Source organism: Heloderma suspectum, chromosome 3 (genome assembly GCF_057233095.1).
Source record: "Heloderma suspectum isolate Gila_16-S chromosome 3, 16-S_ref, whole genome shotgun sequence".
In the NCBI taxonomy this organism is placed as follows: domain Eukaryota; kingdom Metazoa; phylum Chordata; class Lepidosauria; order Squamata; family Helodermatidae; genus Heloderma; species Heloderma suspectum.
In genome coordinates, this window is record NC_139460.1 from 272,130,222 (window position 1) to 272,150,863 (window position 20,642).

The window sequence follows — 20,642 nt, forward strand, 5'->3', positions numbered from 1 at the left end:
GAACACCATCTGCCAATGGAATAAATTTCCCCTAGCCCTTGCAGCCAGCCAACCTGATCTGGAGCAGATTCTGCACCACTGGAGCAGATTTTGGGGGCAAACTGAGGACTGGAGGAAGAAAGTATGGGAAAGGCGTGGTGTTTTTTTTTTGCAGTGTTGGATGTCACCCATAGTCCCCTGGACTGCAAGGAGGTCAAATCAGTCCGTCCTAAAGGAAATCAACCCTGAGTGCTCATTGGAAGGACAGATAGTGAAACTGAAGCTCAAATATTTTGGCCACCTAATGCGAAAACTCCCTGGAAAAGACCCTGATGCTGGGAAAGATTGCAGGCAAAAGGCGAAGGGGACGGCAGAGGATGAGATGGCTAGATAGCATCACCGATGCAATGAACATGAATTTGAGCACACTCCGGGACAGAGCAGAGGACAGGGAGGCCTGTCGTGCTATGGTCCATGGGGTCATGAAGAGTCGGACACGACTTAACAACAATGTCACCCATAAAGAATTGAAATTACACTTCAAATATACTGACCCACTGAAAGAAAAAGTCTCTTTTAAAATTTTTGTTCCTTCCAGTCTCAAGAACACATGTGCGGACACCTTTTTTGTTCCTGTATGACTAAAACCAGTTTGCATAGGCAGATCCCTAGACCAAGGGAAGATGGGTTTGAATAGGCACCCATTAATTGCCAATTTTAAGTTTGTCCTTGGCAAAAAGCTAGGCCAACTCAAAAGACTGAGGTTTGATTGCAGTAAAGTCTAGATGCACTCTAGGAGGTGGTGTAGGATAAGCCAACACCAATCATGCCAGACTGAATATAAATGGACATTGGAATCTTGCAAGCCCTGATGTTTCAATATTAACAAGTACTCCAACATTTTAGGTAACTGGAACATTGGATACTCACCATAAGGGCAAAAATCACATGACCAAGACTCTTTGCCATATTCCACATTCTAATGCTTCAGCCATAACATTCTATGAGCCACAATAGTAGCTATGATGGACCTGTGTATATAACAGCATCCCATGTCACCACCACCTTTGTACGCTTTGTAGTTTGACCAACCCTGTGAATAGAATATTGCTATCCAGATCTTTGTTATTAATGAGATCTTCTACCCAGACTAGTGAAGCTCTTGTGAAAAATTAAAATGTAGATGAAGCCCATAAGGCTAGGGCCACAGCTTCATGCAAGGCTGTGTCCAAGCGCCTCTCCTCTTCTTGCATGAAGCATCTCCTTTCTTTGGGGATACCGCTCCTCAAAGGGTTGCTACTGGAGCATCTACTAATATGACTTTTATGTCTTTGGAAAATAACTGCTTGAGCCCCCACTTTCATTTCTTCACGTTTAGGACAGGGGAGGAGATGACTTTGAAAAGCCCTGCCTATCTCTTTCGTGGTTCTGTTTTCCTTTATTATGAGTTAGCCACCAGTCTCTGAAAGAACTGCCTGCTCCTTTCATTATCAGAGCTCTGAAGAGCCAAAGTGGTAGGGCCAGGATGTTAAAATCTAGCATGGTAAGCACTAGGTTTCTCGATGGTAGAAAAGGGCCCCTTCTGGTAGTTAAAACAGGTGTTGCACAATAGAAACTATGGGGGCATTTAGATGGGAATCAAAACATGCACCAGAATTAACAAACTTGGGGGCTCCCCCACAAAGGCTTCCCTGTCTAAAGGACCTCTAAATACGCTTTGGGACTCCTGACATGACTCTGGTGCACGAGTAGCAACCATTTCCTCGTCTGTCTTCAAGTTTGAAATTGCATTATGGCAACAAAATGGCAGCTCCCAATCACTCCTGAGGAAAGATGTTGATAGAAGATAGCTGCGTTGGATGAGCCCTGAAGGTGGACTAGGTTGAGCAGGTGTGGCAGAGCTGCAGTGGCATTCCTTGCTGGTGTATAATGGCTTGCCTGTTGATTGCAATGGCAGGGGAAGGAGTCAAAATGCTCTCTAGAAACCAGCCGCTGTCCTCTAGCACATTGTGTGGATATATCCAATTCTCTTTCCAAATTCTTGCTTTTTTAGGCCAGGACCCAAGGAATTCCATACACTGGAGACCAGGCCAGAGCAATAAGGTTAGAAGAGGGTTTTTTGTGTGGAGAAAAAAACAGTGAAGAAAGATGTGGTTAGAAGAGAAAAACTTTGAGGAATTGGAGCTGGAAGAAGTTTAGAAAAAGTAAGAAGGTAAAAGACCTGGAAAAAATTAAAAGAAAACAAGTTCTCTCCTGGGCAAAGGCAGGGAACGAACAAGAGTGGCAGAGCCAACATCTCCAGGACCAAGACAAAGCTCCTTGAACATGTGATCCCTGCCTTGCCCTGGGTGGTGGGGGAACATAACCCATCCCAGATGCCTCCTCACACCAACTAGGAAAAGGGCTGTTTCTCTAAAGATGTGTTAATGTGAAGTGCTTTTGATTACTGAGAATGAGTTTTTAAACTCACATTCTCATGAGTATTATTTACAAGCCAAGTTAACTATAACTTCATTGAGTGACCCAAAGAATTCAGCACACACACACTTACTATTTATGTTTATTAACAGTCTTGGCTAATGTTAGTACAAAAAACCAATGTTAATGTTGTCTTATACAAAAACTAGCCCTCTGAGTATCCAAATATAAAAAACCCAGTAAAAGTGTAATGATATACTTGTAAAATTGTAACTAGATTACTTCTGTTGAAAGAAAAGTGTTCTGAAAGCTCTGTAAACTGGTAGATATCCTAAAGGAGGACAGAGAATCAGTTATTCCCATTGTTCTTCAACACTAAATATTACAGTGGGGTTTACTGCAGGGAAAGAGGTGCAGACATGTTTTTAGAACTATGCCAGGCACAGAGCAGGGAAATATTTTTTATTCCCATGGAACTTAGACTTCACTTCGTTCAAAAATATTAAACTTTAATCAAAAGAAAATTGAAGGAGTAATTTATAACTGTTCTAAAACTTAGCACTCCGGATGGTTAAAAGCTATCCTAAAAAGCCAACACAGTTCAAAATACAATTCCACAGGTAAAGACCATACTATGTAATAAAGATGTGATCACAGCAATCAACATACACATGCAGATGAACTGAATAGTTCTGAACATATGTATGAATTTTACTTCATTTAATGAAAACCAAGATATATATTATACAGGGTTACGTTTATACTAGTTATTTGGCACTGACATTAAGTTTTCACAGCTTTTCTAATACTAGTAAATTATCTCAGTGCTGTATGGTTTATTATAGTAATAACCTCGTATATAGAACACCCATACTGGTGTGAACATGCTTTTGGCAAAACATTTTGCCAAAGTGTGTTCAGAACAAAGAACAGAATTTAACCCCAAGAATATTTATGTATCCTGATATAACATGTTGCTATATAGGGCACAAAAATATTTTAGTTGCTATTTTTGATAAGAGGGAACTGAAGAGACACCAACCCAAAAACTTTGTTTCGTTCAGATATTAGCAAACCATTTGCTCAAAGATTTTTTTTAAAAAAAGCTTTGTATTTGCTTAGCGTATGAATATTCTGTGTTGTATCAAGGGATCTGTGAACAGAACACCCCTGCTCAGGAAAGGGCAGCGGGGTAGGTCAGAGATGGCAATTTTCCCCAGTTCTCTTAATTCTACAGCTCCTTACACCTTTTGAAAATCTGCTCCAGAGGGTTAGGAGACCCTATGGAATAACACAGAAGGGGGCATAAGAGGCTGCACAGCAAGGGGCAAAAAAAAGAAGAAGGCCTCCTTCCCTCCATCAGACCTTTGCCGGACTGCAGCCCCTTCCATGAAGGACTTCTCTAGGTCCAACCCCATGTTTTTGCATTTCTATTACATTCTCTAGGGATTCTGTATATTCAGGAACATTTCATTTCTTTATAATAAAAAAGTGAGTTCTGCTTTGCTTCTTTCTTGTTATTTAAGATCAGCTGTGGCAGTTTTTGAGGAAAGTCTAGGAACCTGCATAAAAACAGCAGCTATTATCTGGCTTAACTTTTTTTTCTTTTGAGTTTAAGGGCACAATCCTATGCATGTTAAGACAGGAAAAAAGTCCTACAACATCCAGCATTCCCCAGCTAGTATGGCTGGCTGGGGAATGCTGGGAGTTGTAGGACTTCTTTCTGTCTAAACGTGCATAGGATTGTGCCTTAAGTGACAATAATTTAGAGATGAAGATCTCAAAATTACAGTATTGAGGATTAAGTTACATTAAGGAAACATATATTTAATTATTAGAAATGGTATAATGATAATGTGACAGTATCCACATTCAGTCTTTTGGCACTGGGATGTAAACCATTTTACTAAATTCTGAAATAGCAGTAGTTGAGTTGAGTAGTCTGTCAAATAGAGAGACAAAAGACAGGCAAAGATTAAAAAACACAAGATTGTGTTAGCAACTTTTTCCCCTGCGTACTTCACTTCAACCTGAATGTTACTTTAGTTATGGCAATACAAACAGTTCAGAGCAAGCTCTTGATACCACTATGGAGAACTAAGAATATTAAGCCTGGCTTTAAGGACAAACCAGCAACTGTGATCTTAGGGCAATTACCTTATCTCAAAAGAAAAAGCAATTTAATGATTAAGTAGGATCACTCCACATGAAGTGTTTTGTTTCGTTTAATTTCAGATGTGTGCATGCATATGTATATATGCACCCACCCCCAAGCTAGTTCAAATGGGGACCTTTCCTTCTATCCTTTTAGAGTGGAAATTATTAATAATTGCTGAAACTAGTTAATCATTAGATTTAAAGTCACTCTCTTTCCTGCATGTTCAAGCATAGTGCAAATGCCCTGGTATTTTGGGGCCAATTGATAACAACCATTCTCCTGACTATGGCAACTCCTGCTCTCCCTTTATTACAATGGAACCCATACCTGCGGGTGTGTTCCAGTCCTACTACTTTCTTTTTTTAAAAAAAGGTCCAACATACAAAAAGATATGTCCCTGAATTTGCAATAGTATTTGCTTTCTAAACTGTACTATGCCTTTAAGGCTTATATTGATTTTTCTTAGTTCAGACACAGGAAGTACATATGTGGTAGTTACTTGATAAAATGACTATGGAACTTGGGAAAGGCTCAGGAGTGTTACAGGCACACAATCCTATATGCTAGTAAATATAAAGAAAAAATGGCACCAAAAAATTGTCACATACATTGCTCTGGGACAGGCTACATGCACGTGATTCCATCCAAAGGCCCAAATGTTCACTCAAGACATTTATAATCTTCCCCGCAAAAACTCCTAGCACTGATCTTTCATGGGAGCAAACAACATTTGATACTTGTAGGGATGGTGGTTTAAAGTGGCTTTTGGTTGTGTGCACACATGCCAGCTGCATTAGGAATCAGGGAAGGCTAGGGAGAAATCCAAAGACCACATTAAAGTTTTGGATGATGGAATTGCAGTTAAAAAAAAGTTGAGCCCTTCAGTGCAAATAAGAAACTCAAAATAATGATAGTAACCCATACTATTCGATGAATATTAGGTTAGGAAAAATCTGAATATTTGTATAGCCAGTGTAATAAAATCAGCTCAGTAAAAGAGTAATAACTATTAAAGTTAATAAGTCACCACATTACATCATAAAGTTAAAATATTGACCAAGTTTAAGTTGTATACAAAGTAGGCATTACATAAATGACCACAATGTATTTGCACGCTGAATACAGATGGACCTTCCAAGTCAGGGCAGGATAAAATACACCACTGCATCAAAAATCTCAAATGGCTCCATTTAACGAAGGTATCTGCCAAAATGAAAAGGAGAATTGGCTCAACTACTATCTAACTTATGCTTATATTTTGAAAATGAGCTATAGTACAAATATAAATTCAGAAAGTGATAACAATGAACCAGCTTCTCAGCCAGATCTTTGAAGCATCAATGCCAACAGTACAATCCCCCCCTACAAATCTTACTTTAAAAAAAAAAATGGCATGATCTCATACATACATATATTAAGTTATTTGTCATATATTTATTTTTACATGAATTTACATATCACTTTCCTGTAGGCTATCAGAGCAATTTTTTGAAATGATAAAAACATAAAATATAACAACAAAAGTACAGTAAAATAATCACTAGTTACCTATGATCATGCTGGTTGGGTTACCCTTCAGGGGAAGCTTGCATGAAGAAGTGGGTCTTGAGTAGATGTCTAAAGATCAAGACTGAGATGCCTGCCTAATGTCAATGGGGAGGGCATTCCAGAGGGTGGGTGCTGAGACAAACCTCAGGAGTACGTGGCACCATTAGAAGAATGGCTCTTGAGGACTGCAAGAACCAGGCAGGGACATAAGGGGTGGGGCGATCCCTAAGCTAACATGGCCCCAAGTTATTTAGGGCTTTATATGTTAACAGGGTGTTAAACGTGGCCCAGTAGCTTATTGGCAACTAGTGCTGTTTTTAAACAGAACACACTGCTGAGAAGAGGCCCCCCTTAGTAGCCTCTCAGCTGCATTCTACACCTGCTGAAGCTTCTGGACCAGACCTAATGGTAGCTCCACACAGAGCACATTACAATAATTCAGTCTTGAGGTTACCAATTCCTGAACCACCATGGCCAAGCTATCATTGTCCAGGAATAGCTGTAGCTGGTGAACTAGCCATAGATGGTAAAAGGCACTCCTAGTTACCAAGGCCACCTGAGCTGCTAATGACAATGATGGGTTTAGGAGAACCACAAGCTTACGCATCTGTTCCTTCAGGGGAAGTGCAATCCCATTCAGGACAGGCAACTGGGCTATTTTCCAGACCCGTGACCTCCACCTACCCACAGCGCTTCTGTCTTGCAAGGATTCAAACTCTTAATTTATTGGCCCTCATCCAGCCCACCACTGCATCAAAGCACAATGACTACATCTGATTCAGATGATATGGAGAAATAGAGCTCGGTGTCATTTGCATACTGATGGCACCTTGCTCCAAATCCCCGGATGATCACTCCCAATGGCTTCATATAGATGTTAAACAGCATTGGGGGCTGGATAGTGTCCTGTAGCACACCACGGCACAGGTTCCAGGGGACTGGAGTGCAGTCTCCCAACACCACTCAAACTGATCCTGCAGTATGAGTGGAGCTACTGAAATAGAGTGCCCTTGATACCGATCCCATGGAGCTTGTCTAGGAGAATACTATGGTCAATGGTATCAAAAGTCACAGAGACAGAGTAAGAGGAACATGTTTTCATTTCCTCTGTCCCTCTCTCAATGAGGTGCACCCAGCAGGGCGACTGTGACAAAATGCCTGTATATAACTGTTGTTGTTATGTAAGGCTTACTTTGTGTGGCCTCTGTGAAGTTACAACATATCTGACTAGCCTGAGGCCTTGCATTGTTACTGTCAAAAGACTGTGTATTAGTTATTTGGTGATGTTCTGAAGGGGGAATCACTTTGAATATTGTTAGATGGGGCCTGCATCAGGTAAATTCAATTCTGATTGGCTGGGGATTCTAGCTAGGTAGAAAAGAGCCACTGGGAAATGGCAGTGAAAGAGCTATAGTTGACAGCTGGAGTTAGTCAGTCTGTGCTAGTCAGTGAGGGAGAAAGTCTGCTGGCTGGTTTGTGGTGTTTTAGAAGGACTAGGAGAAAGCTGAGGGGAAGTGGATAGCTAAGGCCTGGATGTTAAACTACTCCTTTTCTGTCATGGCTGGTGAAGATCAGACATAAAGAGAAGGTGTTATGCGAAGGCTGCCCTAAAATCTTGCCAGAAGGAGGTTATACAAGCAGGCAGTAAAAACCTGGATAAACTGTCCAAGCAGCCAGAAGCACAACAGGAGGAGCTCTGGTGTCAGACAAAGACCGTACCCAAGAGCTGGACCTCGTTGTGAGTGAATTTGGTTGGGGTGGAGGTTTAGGGAATTTAGCCTGAGGTAAAAGAAGTCATTAAAAGGCTTGTAGCAGCAACAGTTTCTCTTGAGTCCTTATGAATCGTCACTAAGCAGTCTTTTGAAAACCATAAAGTAAAAATTAGTAATCCTTTGTGTGCAAAATATCCCTCTAACAAATTACCTGTTTAATAGTTCATCTTGTCTCTAGTGTTGGTGCCCATTTCATGACCAGCCTCTTATACCAGCTACTAGGTGGTTTTAAAGTATTCTAACAAAATTATTGGCAGCAGAAAAGGATCAGCTTATGGAACTCTGCATTATATTGACACTTGGGCCCAGAAAAATAAGCATTTGCTGTAAGTAAGAAACGCCACAGGTGGAATTGCCCAGTGAAGGAACAGTTTCCCCATAGGTGGTGGCAGTGCTGGGGAGAGGAAATCCCCCTTAATAACCAAGGCCAATTTGGTTCCAAAACCAGGCCTTAACCCAGACCGGAATGGGTCTAGATAATCTTATGCAAAGTGACACAGCCATAAGACTTCATTTAAAAGTATATTGTACTGGCAACGTTTCCTACAGAAATTCCTTTCAAGGATGCTTCTTCCACCACTGCTAGAGTGAACCAAATGTTTAATAAATAAAAACTGCTGGTGTCTAATGTATTTTATATATTGTCCTACTGACTCTCCCCCACAAACCCCTCCTTTCACCATCAGTTGCTTCGTGACCACCTGTGTCAGGGGAAGAATGGAGCTTCTTCCTGACCTGCTTTCAAGACATTGCTAGTATTTCCTAACTGGAGGCAGAAAAATAATTTGCAATATGGAAAGCTCTGGGGTTCTTGAATCCCTTCCTTCCTGCAATGTGGCCTCTAGATATTGGTAGACTACAACTCCCATCAGCCCCTGCCAGCATGTACAATGGTCAGGGATATTGGGAGTTATAGTCCAGAACAGGGAGGCATGCTAATCACAAAAAGAAAAACAAGTGACGAAGTCACAACTTTGCCTATTTGTTGTGTTCTTTGCCCATCCAAAAGGTTCCCCAGCCCTGTTTTAGACAACGTCTGTTAATGTATCGCCCTATTCAGGCATTCTGTACCAGAACAGAACAAACTCATGATGAGAAAGGCTGCTACAGCCCCGCCCCTCTCCATCATTTGTTACCCTCTACTCATGGAGGGCCACACACTAAAGAGGAGTCTCCTGTATCCATGGTATCTTTCCACATGAGCAAGAACCCCGGAATCTTACCAAATAATTTAGACGTTGTGCCCATGGGTCATACTGCTGTCTCCTTCACCTCTCTGCATTTGCATCTGCGCCTGCATCCTTGCAATCATCTCTTGCATGCGACGGAGCTTAAAAACAGATACAAATTGTTACCATCTTTACTGTATCTTTCTTCTGAAATATGGCTCTTCTGTAGTATGGTATAATGGAAGTATGACGCACTGTTCTCTTCTGCAGTCCCTATTATGCTAACATAACAGGGCCAAAAGAGCCTAAAAAAATAAAGCAAATATGCCCTTAGCTTGTAGCTGATTAAAACTGATTACAACCTTAGTTAATTTGAATCTACTGCTTAAAGCTTGTGGTCCCAGTTATTAAAGCTGTAATAATGAAATTTTCATGTTTGCTCTGCTCAGGCACATACTTCCCATGTGTGGAACACAATGAAGGTCCCATTTAGCATTAGGAGAGCAAGATGAGTAACATGCAGTGTTCATCCTTGCCAAAAATGAGACACCAGATTGGCTGCATGCAGCTGTGACACTATAAAATGGTTTAGCATTACAAGGAAGAACTACAGCAAGTCTCCAGCACAAACTCTCACTCACTCCCCCACCACCATTCTCATGCAGCTGTGAGGTGATTGGAAGCTTCTACCTTTGTTTTGGTTTAACTTGTCATCCAAACCCTAAGCTATGGTCAACCTTAACTGTGGTTAGTTGAAACAAGCCAACTTCATAAACTATGATTTGAAGTTGGCTTGTTTAAACAAACCATAGTTAAGATTATTGTGTTTGCCTGAGTTGATATCACAACAAGCTGCGGTTAATTTAAAATGGAAACAAAAAGTCTTCTTCCAGCCACACCACAGAAGGATGGGGAGTAGGGGACAGCACAAACCTAAGGTTTGCTGCAGCTCACTCTTGTAACACTAAATCATGGTTTAGCATTACATTTAAACAAGGCCATTGTTAAGTACTTGATAAGTGGCTCTGTATTCAAAAACTCCATGCAGGAAATAAGAGGCTTATTGCTTATGAGGACAAAATATACTGAATTTTAAATAAAGAAACATGAATTAAAAAAAGAATATGCAAGTATGTGCCAGTAATTATTCTCTCTTTAACTTACAACACTATATCTTATGGATTTTAACAAGGTTTTCTATTTGCCATCTAAATACCTTCAATCTGCCTTAACCTGGACCTTTTAGTACTTACACTAGGAGTGACAAAACCAATCTATAGCAATCCATAACTAAGTTAGTAATGGGTAGGTGGGTGGGGATTGTCATTAGAAACCAGATGTGGAAAAACAGGCGAAGTCAGGTTTGGAACCAAAGACTGAAATGATAGATTAAGGGCGCAATCCTATCGAGATAGGCGGGCGCCTCCAAACTCGGAGGCAACCACCTATCCAAAGCAGGGCAGAAGAAGCATGGAGGGGATTGTTCCCTCTGAACTATTCCTGCCCTGCATTTTTGTGGCTGTCTGGCTGTGGGAGCACAGACTGGGGAAGGAGACTGCTGTACGACACATAGGATGTGTCATACAGGCAGTTCTGCCCTCCCCACCCTGGAATGCCCCCCAGCCATGCCCCTTTTTGGCTGCTCCGTGCGCCTCTTGTGAGTGCGGTGGATGGGGCTGTTCTGTGCTACCTCTGAGGCAGCGCGTAAGTGGGGGGAGGTTGGTTCCCAGAAAACAACATATCCTATGGCTGTCTAGCCACTGTCTAGCGGCCATAGGATTGCTCTCTCCATGTAGTTACTATTTAAACTGGTCAGTTTCACTTCAACACTTTTTTTTTTTTTACTAAAGCAGTAGAGTTCCTAACATTAATCATCTCTAAAATGTGCTTTAAAGAATTCATCTTCATGGCGCCTTCCTTTGCCCATGTTTCAGCACCAAACTGGAAGAGTAAGGAACGGTACCTGTAGGACAACCTACAAGGTTATCTGGGGTTTGAGGCACCTGAAAGCACATTACTCTGATGGAGGATCATACCCACTGTGACCAACCCAAGATATTCATCTTCTGTGTCTATGGGCTGGGAATTCAGAAAGACAGTGCATGGGTACTATGTGGTTTCCAGGTCAATAGCCCAAGAAAAATGTGACTGCCCTGGTTTCCTTGTGTTCTTGACGGGACAAAGAAAAGCATCAGTTAAGCAATATTAAGTATAATTTAAGAAAAAAATAAAATCCTTACTTCAGCTTCCTTTTCCAGCAAGATTTGGTCTTTATTAATGTCCTCATCTTCTACCTTCCTACATTTAGTGGGGAAAGAAGGCATAATTATAACAGACACAGAAATGGGTTTTTTGTAATTCTGAAAGAACCTCATCTCTTTATAACAAAGACATTTAATTTGGGGAGGGAGAACCCCATTCCTACATATATTTCTGTGAGCAGGATTAAGTGAAACACATTCCTGAATCTGCCATTTAAAGGTATTTTACTACCACCAGCTAATTTTCTTTTTTAAGAGAGTCAGGATTTTAAAAAGAACTTTGGAAATACAATTGTAAAAGTACTGTTCAGATCCATCTGGGTGAGGGTTGAGATGTACATGTAAGCATATCATTAAGATCTTAATACCTGTACAAAGGAGATTTCTTCTCAGGGTCTTTTGATGTCTATACAAAATGTTTTCAGGGTTTTAATGATTTCAGCCACTAAGACCACAATCCTATCTGGATAGTTGCAGCCTCTGAACTTGGAAGCTACCAAGTATCCAATGCAGGGTGGGAGGACAGTGGAGGTGATCTCTGCTCCATGTTCCAGCCGCCTTGCTTTTCTGTTACACAGGCAATGTCGTCCATCTAGTGGCAGTGCCTCAGAAGCAGAGGGAAGGAGGCTGGGGAAGCCATAGGATATGTTGTACAGTGCTGCCCTGGTCTCCTCCCCCTTTTCCTTTTCTCCATGCTCCATTTTCCGAGTGTGGAGAGGTAGCCAGTGCAGTTCTCTCCACGCTGGCTACAAGGGGGCAGGGAGCATGGTTTCCTGTCTCCAACCTCAGAGCCAGAAAGCCGAACTATCTTATGCCCCCTTAAATGCCGTTGGGGTGGGGGGAGACATAGGATGGCTCTCTAAAGACATTTTCCTGTACTTTGCACAGCTGAGGCCCATGCCACATTTTTGTACAGGATAGCACAAGTAGGGAGAAGGAGGTTCAAAATATGAAGGTATTTTTTTAATCAAAAAGTATAATCAACTGTCAGTTCAGGTGGGGATGCTATTGCAGAATAGCAGACAGAAATGGAAGTGATCTTACATCCAGGCCCTGATCACCTGACATGAGAACTCCCAGACCAGTCCAGGCCTTATGTAAAGTATATTCCATTTAAATTAAACATAAAAGGCTCATTATAGATCAGAGGATGCAGTGCCCATGGAGGAATCCCAGGAGGACATAACAGAATTCTGCATATATAGCCATTCAGCAAGCCAGGCTATTACATGGAATTGAACATGCATTCCTTGACCAAGTAGAGATGGACTAGACAGGCTTCCCATTCCCCATTACAGACTAGAATAACCATGTGTGTGTGCCCAGGAGCAGGGAAGCAAACAGAACTCTATTGTGCACTCTGGCGATCCCTTTGCATGTACAGGCATTGCATCCACAGTGGACTTGACTGAGCCAATTGTGGTGTCAGTCCTTTTAAAAATTACATGCCATGAATATGAAGCTTCACATGTAGTTACTGCTTGGGGTTGGCATTTGTTATGTATTTAAAAATCATGGGAATTAAAAAGAAAAAAGATGGCATTATATATAGTCATTGTCTGCACTAGCTATAATTTAAGATGCTGGTTCTGACCTATAAAAGTCTTAAATGGTTTAAGACCTGCTGGCCTTCGAAACAACTTCACCTCTATACCTCACTAACCTATTAAATCAGCTGAGAATGCCCATTTGATTCTGTCAACTATGAACCAGCTTTGGGAAGGTAGGACATAAAGGCATTTGCTGTAACTGCTACAGAGCTGTGCATCTCAATGTGGACATGCTTTTAATCTCAAACCTGGGACATGTTACAACAGTTTCTTACTGGCTCTTGTCAGCCATGGCTAAGCTTTAAACTGTGCAAGCCTTAAACAAGTTATGCTTAAGCCCAACAATATTTTTAAATGGTAACTCTGATCCCCAATGATGGTGCAGACTACATATATTCCTCTTCCAAGTGCAATGCCTGAAACACTAGTAAACAAGTTAAACTACTTTTAAGTGATCATCATCATATATACATGCAAAAAGTTAGACTTCAAAACAGAAATTCAATAGAATTGTAGTCACAAACATGAGCTACCAACCTGCCACCTTTCTTAAGTCTTTCAGAACGGAAGTTCTCATAATGAAGGTCTTGAGTCACTTCCTGGAGATCCTGCATGTGGGTGCTGGAATGATAAAGAAGCATCCCACATTCATTGTTCAGCTGACTGACGTCATTTTAGCCACCACAAACAAGGCTATATAAGTTATTTTTATTTAACACTTATAAAGCACCTAACATTTTCTAAATGTTGTGTCTGTGCCATGTTTTCTGTGCGAAAGACCATAAGAGGAACTAACACTGGATTAAGCATGGAGGTAAAGGCAATATGCTTACATTAGCATGGTTCTTAGTTTCAAGAAGTCATTATGCTCCGGGTTCTCCACTTCAACAACTCCCCAAGGATAGAGGCGACCTCTAACCTTTTTACCTTTAGCTTCAATTAGCTGATTGGATCCCACAACACAAAATGGAATGCTAGTCTGGAATTGAAGAGGATAAAAAAAAAAGATGTTATTACCATATTACTACTTTAAGAAAATACAAGGTGCTCCATAGCAACTACCACCATCTCAAGCAATTCAATAAGGCAGTCAACAACTTTATTAGAGATGGGAACTTATTTATTATTACATTTATATTCCACCATTTTTCCTGTTGCAAGGAACTCAAGGCAGCTTACATGGTTCTCCTCTCCATTTTATGCCCATAACAACCATGTGAGATAGGTTGGGCTGACAGTCAGTGACGGCTCCAAAGTCACCCAGTGAGCTTCATGGCCAAGTGAACTTAGATCTCCCAAATCCAACATTCTGACCACTACAGCACACTGGCTCTCATGAATTTATGAACATGAGCTTTAATAAGAGTGACAGGAGAAATAGTAACTGAAGATGTTAAACGTACATTCTGAAGATTACTGGGAACGATCTAGTAAGAGGGCTACATAAAGCAATGAACTCCATCATTATTTTCTGCCTAAATAATAGCCTTTACCTTCAGAAGTCTGGTCTGTTCTTTAAAGTCCTCATCCTCATCTGATTCGGCATCAGGCAGGTGATAAATCTTGATGCTATGCTCTTCAATTTCATCCAGAATCTGAAAGAAAAATACATGGGGAATATTGGCTGAGATCCACAAGTTGCAAACGCAACAGACCTTTTCTGCCTGCCCTCGATAGCCCTTTATCCCCCCAAAGCAGCTCTTGAAGGTCAGGGATCATCTTGATTAGGATTCAACAGGCACAAAGGGGTGCAGTTGGAACCCCTCACCTTACAAGTGCTTTGCACATGTACAAAGGGCTGTTTTGATTCCGAAGTCAATATGAATGCCAAGTTTGCTTTCAAGGTAAGTAAAAGTATAGAGTCCAGAACCAAGGCACACATGTTAAACCAAAGTTCACAATGTGTTCATAAAGTAATATCCAACCAAGCCCATTAATTTCATTTGTCTTTCTCCTTGATTGTACCAAACATTATTTCATGAAGTGTCACAAATGTTTCCATACTTGTATGAAAAAAAATCCTCACCCTTTTCTTCAGCCTTTCCCGTTCCTTGAGAGTAAGAGTATCAGCTTTTGCAATTACAGGCACAATATTCACTTTGTTGTGTATGGCTTTCATGAACTCGACATCCAAGGGTTTGAGACTAAAAGAGTAAGTGTTTACAGCATTTAGACCTCAATTCCTTCACAAACTGATTCAATCAGTCAACATGGAAAGGTACATGTTCTGAAAACATACAAGAATTGTCAGAAAAATTTATTTCTATTTTTGCTATTTAACTTCATTTCCATTCATATTTACAGGAAATAAAATACACCTTAGAATTCTCAGAGTATTGTTTAGCTATTTTAAGAAAACCCTTTAGAACACACAAAGCTTAGACCACTATATAAAACAATATTTTTTACACAAACCTAGAAGTAGTAGAGTACATACCCATGGCCAAATGGCGAAATAAAATAGAAGCAGCAGTGAACTCGATTATCTACAATATGCCGTCTGTTCAAGCCACTCTCATCATGAAGATAGCGCTCAAACTGCTCATCGATATAGGAGATAATAGTCCTGAAACTGTTAAGCCAAATATGAATTAGGCTTATTAAAACATTCCTTCTCTGAAATGCTTAGCAATAGTTAAGTCAAAGTAGACAACTATTTTTTAAAAAGCCTTCCCCAACCTGGTGCACTCTAGATACTTTAGATTACAACTCCCAAGATTCTTGACCATTGGCCACGCTGGCTGGGGCTGATGGGAGTTGAAGCCCAAAACATAGAGGGCACCAGGTTGGGGAAGGCTGCTTTAAAGAGAGCAATTCCAAAACTGGATGAGACTGTTAGTGCATTAAAAAACTGGGAACTTCAGCTGTCAAAGCCACCCCAAACATCTTTGTACTTCTAACTGTTGAGAAGTATCCCAGTCTTGGGAATAGCTATTGCAGTCATTGTCTTCAATATAGTGATCGTGCCAATCTCAATGAGAACTCACAGACCAAGACTATTTATAAGTCTCTACTCTAGTTCTGGGGTAGACAGCTCTCTAGTCCAACTCTTGACTACGGGAAAGATCCTACCTATTTATTTTATTTGTTAATTAAATGTATATGCCACCTTTCCATCAAAAATAGCCCTACCAACACCACAGTATCCCATAAGCTATAGATTACTCTACAGAATTCAGTCCATATCATGGAACAAATGGTAAACCTATCAGTGATGTGGGTTTTCCAGAAAATTTTGAATCAGAAACATTGCTACTACTCTAAATTGATGGAGAACTAATTTACCGCTTGACTTACATTTAGTAAACAAAACTAAAAAAATTACAAGCTGTATACATATCTGAAAAGTTTTTTCCAGCAGCAAATAGTTGAACTAAAATATTTGATGGTGTGCATGTCTGTTGAATTCAATGTTGTTTAAATATTATATTTGAACAAATACTTGGAAATTGCTTTTACTGGGCTACCGGTAAATATTTTTAAGATATGACAACTCAGTAGCCTTACATTATCAACATTTTCAGAAAAAAATGAAGGCACTAAAAATAGTTAGCATGCTGATGCCTAAAAGGGTGTGCACCAGAACAAAAATGATAATCTTTATATATGAATCCAGCCATATTGTGACCATTTGTGTTTTTCCCTCCGATTACCGCTCCAGGAAAATCTTTTCAGAACTGTATTTCAAGTAAATCTTTTACTATCTAACCTGGTTTAATTTATGGTTTTCCCCCACCCACACACCTATAGTCATCTTTAACTCTGTTCATTTTCACTTTGTGTGGGGCAGCTGCACCAACCGGATTAAAACCAGATTGCTTTTTAGCAGATAAGGTACTATATAAATGTTAAAAACAGATAAATAAAACCAGCGCATGAGATATCTATGCACCGTTTCCAAACCAACTGTTGCATGTGAAATGAGAATGCCATTGATTCCTTTGCAATAACACAAATAACTCTTTGCACATCTCACCCTCCCTTCTCACCAACTCTCATTTCCTTCTTTCATAGTCCTATCACCCCTTGAGGGGGTAGGTATAAGCACTGGAAGACTAGATGCTCCCTGATCGTGCTGGACTCTGGGCTGCTAAATGGGAAGCTTTTGGCCAAAGGAACTCCGCTAATATCGCTCCTACAGTATTTTATATATCCAATGAAGACTTCCCAAGAGTGGTGATTGAACAAGGACTGTAGTGGAGGGAGTGCAGATGTATCTCAGGGGATAAGACTATGCTTCTATGTCCCAGAAAACTATGGAATGGTAAAAGGTGAACATGCAATTGTGTGAGGGGCACAAATAGAAACACACAAACTAGTATTTCCAGATAACAAGACACAAAACAGAACATAAGTAGAATCTGTTAACACAGAACACACTGCAATAGAGAAATCTATTTTTGGAAGTGGGCTCAGAGGAATAAAATGGAGGTTATGATCACAAGTTCTTTTCCCAAGTCCTGCTCCAAACTGACATCTTTTTAAAAGTACTATCTCATAATCCTATGTGTGGTAGCTTGTCATAAAAAAAAACACATACGTGCAAATTGTCGACTCCTAGCAGCTGATAACATTTTAAAATATTTCTGAGTAAAGGTAATCTATTGATTATATAATTTACACTGCCTGCTTTCTAGTGCCTTAGGCCAAAAAGACATGAATTCAATTTCAGCAGTTCTTAACCCTAATTATTAGAAATATAAACAAGTTAACCTGTCCACAGAATACATACCAATCTCGACAATTGATGGCATCACCATATCCTGGTGTATCTACTACAGTTAGACGGAGCTTTACACCCCTTTCCTCAATTTCAACTGTTGAAGCTTCAATCTGCACAGTTCTTTCAATTTTCTCTGTAATGGCAACAAAAATCTGACTTCAGAAGACTGATGAGCCTTTGAAGCAAGATCAGGAATTGTCACAAAAAAATGCAAGCTTTTGAGAGATCTCCTCGTCAGGCAAGATGTTACAAAAAGCAAGAGAATAGAAAAAGAGAAGCCTCACTTGATGTTAAGTCATGATGTATGCACGGTCAGAGTCCTAAAGTGAAATAGGGGGGGAACATTTGCAGACTTTCAAAATGGGCTCTACTAGGTGTTTTGATAGTTTCAGGTTTCACCTAGAGCTGCTCCTAGGACACTGGGAACAAAAAACAAATTAATGGCTGAGCCTCCAATGTTTAAAAACATTAAATCCAGGTGTTACTCAGAACTATCTCCATTCTGGGGGAAACATACAGGTTCCTCATTCGGTAGAAAACAGAAGTAGAGAGAAACTAGTCAGGCTTTATATTAACACAGCTGGAGATAATTTTAGATACTGTACTACATAAAAAAGTAAACAGAAGCCAAACTCATTAGTTTACTTTGTAGTTTTAAGACACAACTACAAATACTGAATGAGTGGCTTCCATAAGACAATTTTCAAATGTGTAAGAGTCTACAACAGGGGTGGACAACATGCAGCCTGCAGGCTACATATACCACCGGGGTGCACTGAAATTTGGTGATGCAGCAGCAAAACCATTGGTGATTGCCACGAAATTTCGGCAATGTAATGCAATGGAGGCTTAAAAACACCAAATTTACTTTTCAAACAAGCTAAATTTGGTCCTTTTCAACCTCCACTGTGTTGCACTGTTGAAATTTGGTGGCAAACTGCTTTGCGGCGGCGGCGGGGTGTAGCCTCCAGACAAGTCTGGGGTGGTGAAAATTCGCCCCCAGTCATCCATCCCTGGTCTACAAAAAGCTGTAGGTGGTTTTGTGACCATGAAGGAAAAAAATAATTTAAACAAAAATCAATGAAGCAGCCATTTCTAAAAGCTTCCCATTATTTATTCATGGCCCACACAAATTCTCTATCAGATATGTAAGCATTCATTAAGATCTAGAAAGGACAGAAAGATACCAAAAACTCATGTTTACCAGCTGCTCCTGGAATTATCCGTTCTGGATAGAGATCTGTTAAGAACAGGCTGTTTATTAGAGTAGATTTCCCCAATCCAGATTCACCTATGAATCAATTTGAAAAATTATCATGAGTTGTTACGCATATACAACCCGCTAAACCATTTTTTTAGATGTTCATTCATGGACCAAATGTGGTTGTACCTTTCATTATGTTCTTTGTTGAATTTAAGTTTGAAATATGTAGGCAGGCAACAGTTTTAATCATTCATGGTTACAGAGCACATCTTCTAAATGCAGTTAGGAATTGCAGAATTATAATTTAATTCTTTTCTTTTTTATACACCCCTCAACTATAAAGTGCAGAAAGCGCAATAAAATATTTATATGAAAGGATATTCAAGCTCAGAACCTTGTCTACCTTGTGCAAGGTATTTCACACTGTAACATTGTATTAGTATGTAGATTACATCAAGTCAAATATGACAACCAACTTCACATGTAAGACAAGAATGCATTGTTCGACTACGTTTTGAAATCCATCAAGCAGCATTTGTCAATCACTTATAATACCAACCATAATACATACCAAAACAAGTATACAGTAATTTTGAAATCAGGATTTCTGACATGAGAATGAAATTTACATTTCAAGATTGGAAAGGATAAAGTAGAAGTAGAGATGTAAAATTTCTGGAAATTCTGAAGCCATGGGAAACTTTCCCCCCTTTTTAAAAAACAAACAGGTTTTGGCTGGAAATTGAAAGATGTAATATTTACTTTCTTATCAAGCCTAAATATATGCCACTGCTTTAACAAGCAGCGGGGTTGGACTCAATGGTCTTGTAGGCCCCTTCCAACCCTACTATTCTATGATTCTATGAATAATATAAAATGCATAGCTTAGGTGACTTGCAAAATTGTACTATTTGGCATATTTATGAAATAAATATACAGCATGTGTACAGCAATTTAATTTTTAAAATATTTTTCTAGGCCACCTTTTAGGGCAAGGGTGCAGAATTTCAGCCCCAGGGGCCAGATCCAGCCCTCTTGGTATCCCAGTTTGGCCCTCCTGGGTTCCCCAGATAGCCATGCCTCCTTTTCCTGGCCCCACCTCCTTTCTGGGCACCACACTTTAGGAAGGATGCAGACAAGCTGGAGAAGGTTCAGAGGAGGGCAACAAAGATGATCAGGGGACTGGAAACAAAGCCCAATGAGGAGAGACTGAAAGAACTGGGCATGAAAGAACTACAGCATGAAAAACTTCCTGACTGTTAGAGCAATACGACAATAGAACCAATGACCTAGGGAGGTAGTAGGCTCTCCCACACTGGAGGCATTCAAGATGAACCTGGACAACCACTTGTCAGGGATGCTTTGACTTGGATTCCTGGATCGAGCAGGGGGTTGGACTCGATGGTCTTGTAGGCCCCTTCGAACCCTACTATTCTATTATTCCCCTGACTGCCAATTGTTTTACGGTTTCCCAGCTTTTGTTCTGTCTCTCCCCGCTCCCCCGCTTTCTGAATGGCTGAAATGCCTCTCCTAGGGATTAGTTACTGGCAGCAAGAGCTTTAAGCTATAATATGCTGGTATTTTTAGTCCCACCCCTTTTGCCTTTGGCCCTACCCACCACTAGAATGCGGCCTCTGAGAGCTTCTCTGAACTGGAATTGGCATTTGGGCTGAAAGACTTTCACCACTCCTGTTTTAGGGTAAAATCTCTCCCAATGTGGCCTACAGAAAAGAATCCTGTGCATGTTTACTCAGAGTAAACTCTTCCAGATAAACTAGCACAGGTGTAAAGCCTCAAAAGTATTACATGTCTTGCAGTGCAATCCTATATGTCTACTCAGAAGTACCCCCCCCCCCCGGT

The 20,642-nt window shown here is 40.4% G+C and overlaps 1 protein-coding gene across 6 annotated transcripts in view; it reads right to left on the bottom strand.

Annotated features, from left to right (window-relative positions):
* Positions 1–2,521: 2,521 nt before the first annotated feature.
* SEPTIN2 (septin 2) overlaps positions 2,522–20,642 on the bottom strand; it is a 30,343-nt gene continuing 12,222 nt past the window's right edge. For 3 of the 6 annotated variants that reach the window (XR_014789572.1, XR_014789571.1, XR_014789573.1), the window contains exons 4-14: positions 18,783–18,869; positions 17,588–17,711; positions 15,293–15,427; positions 14,882–14,999; positions 14,349–14,450; positions 13,689–13,834; positions 13,393–13,476; positions 11,285–11,342; positions 9,099–9,205; positions 4,157–5,758; positions 2,522–4,024 (exon numbers count right to left, since the gene is read on the bottom strand). Coding sequence is in view for 3 of the 6 variants with exons in the window: in XM_084847029.1 (XP_084703155.1) it covers positions 9,107–9,205; positions 11,285–11,342; positions 13,393–13,476; positions 13,689–13,834; positions 14,349–14,450; positions 14,882–14,999; positions 15,293–15,427; positions 17,588–17,711; positions 18,783–18,869 (953 nt within the window). In the remaining 3 variants the exon portion in view is untranslated. Of the gene's footprint in view, positions 5,759–9,098; positions 9,206–11,284; positions 11,343–13,392; positions 13,477–13,688; positions 13,835–14,348; positions 14,451–14,881; positions 15,000–15,292; positions 15,428–17,587; positions 17,712–18,782; positions 18,870–20,642 lie in introns of all 6 variants that reach the window. The other 3 variants (XM_084847029.1, XM_084847028.1, XM_084847030.1) reach the window with 1 other exon arrangement.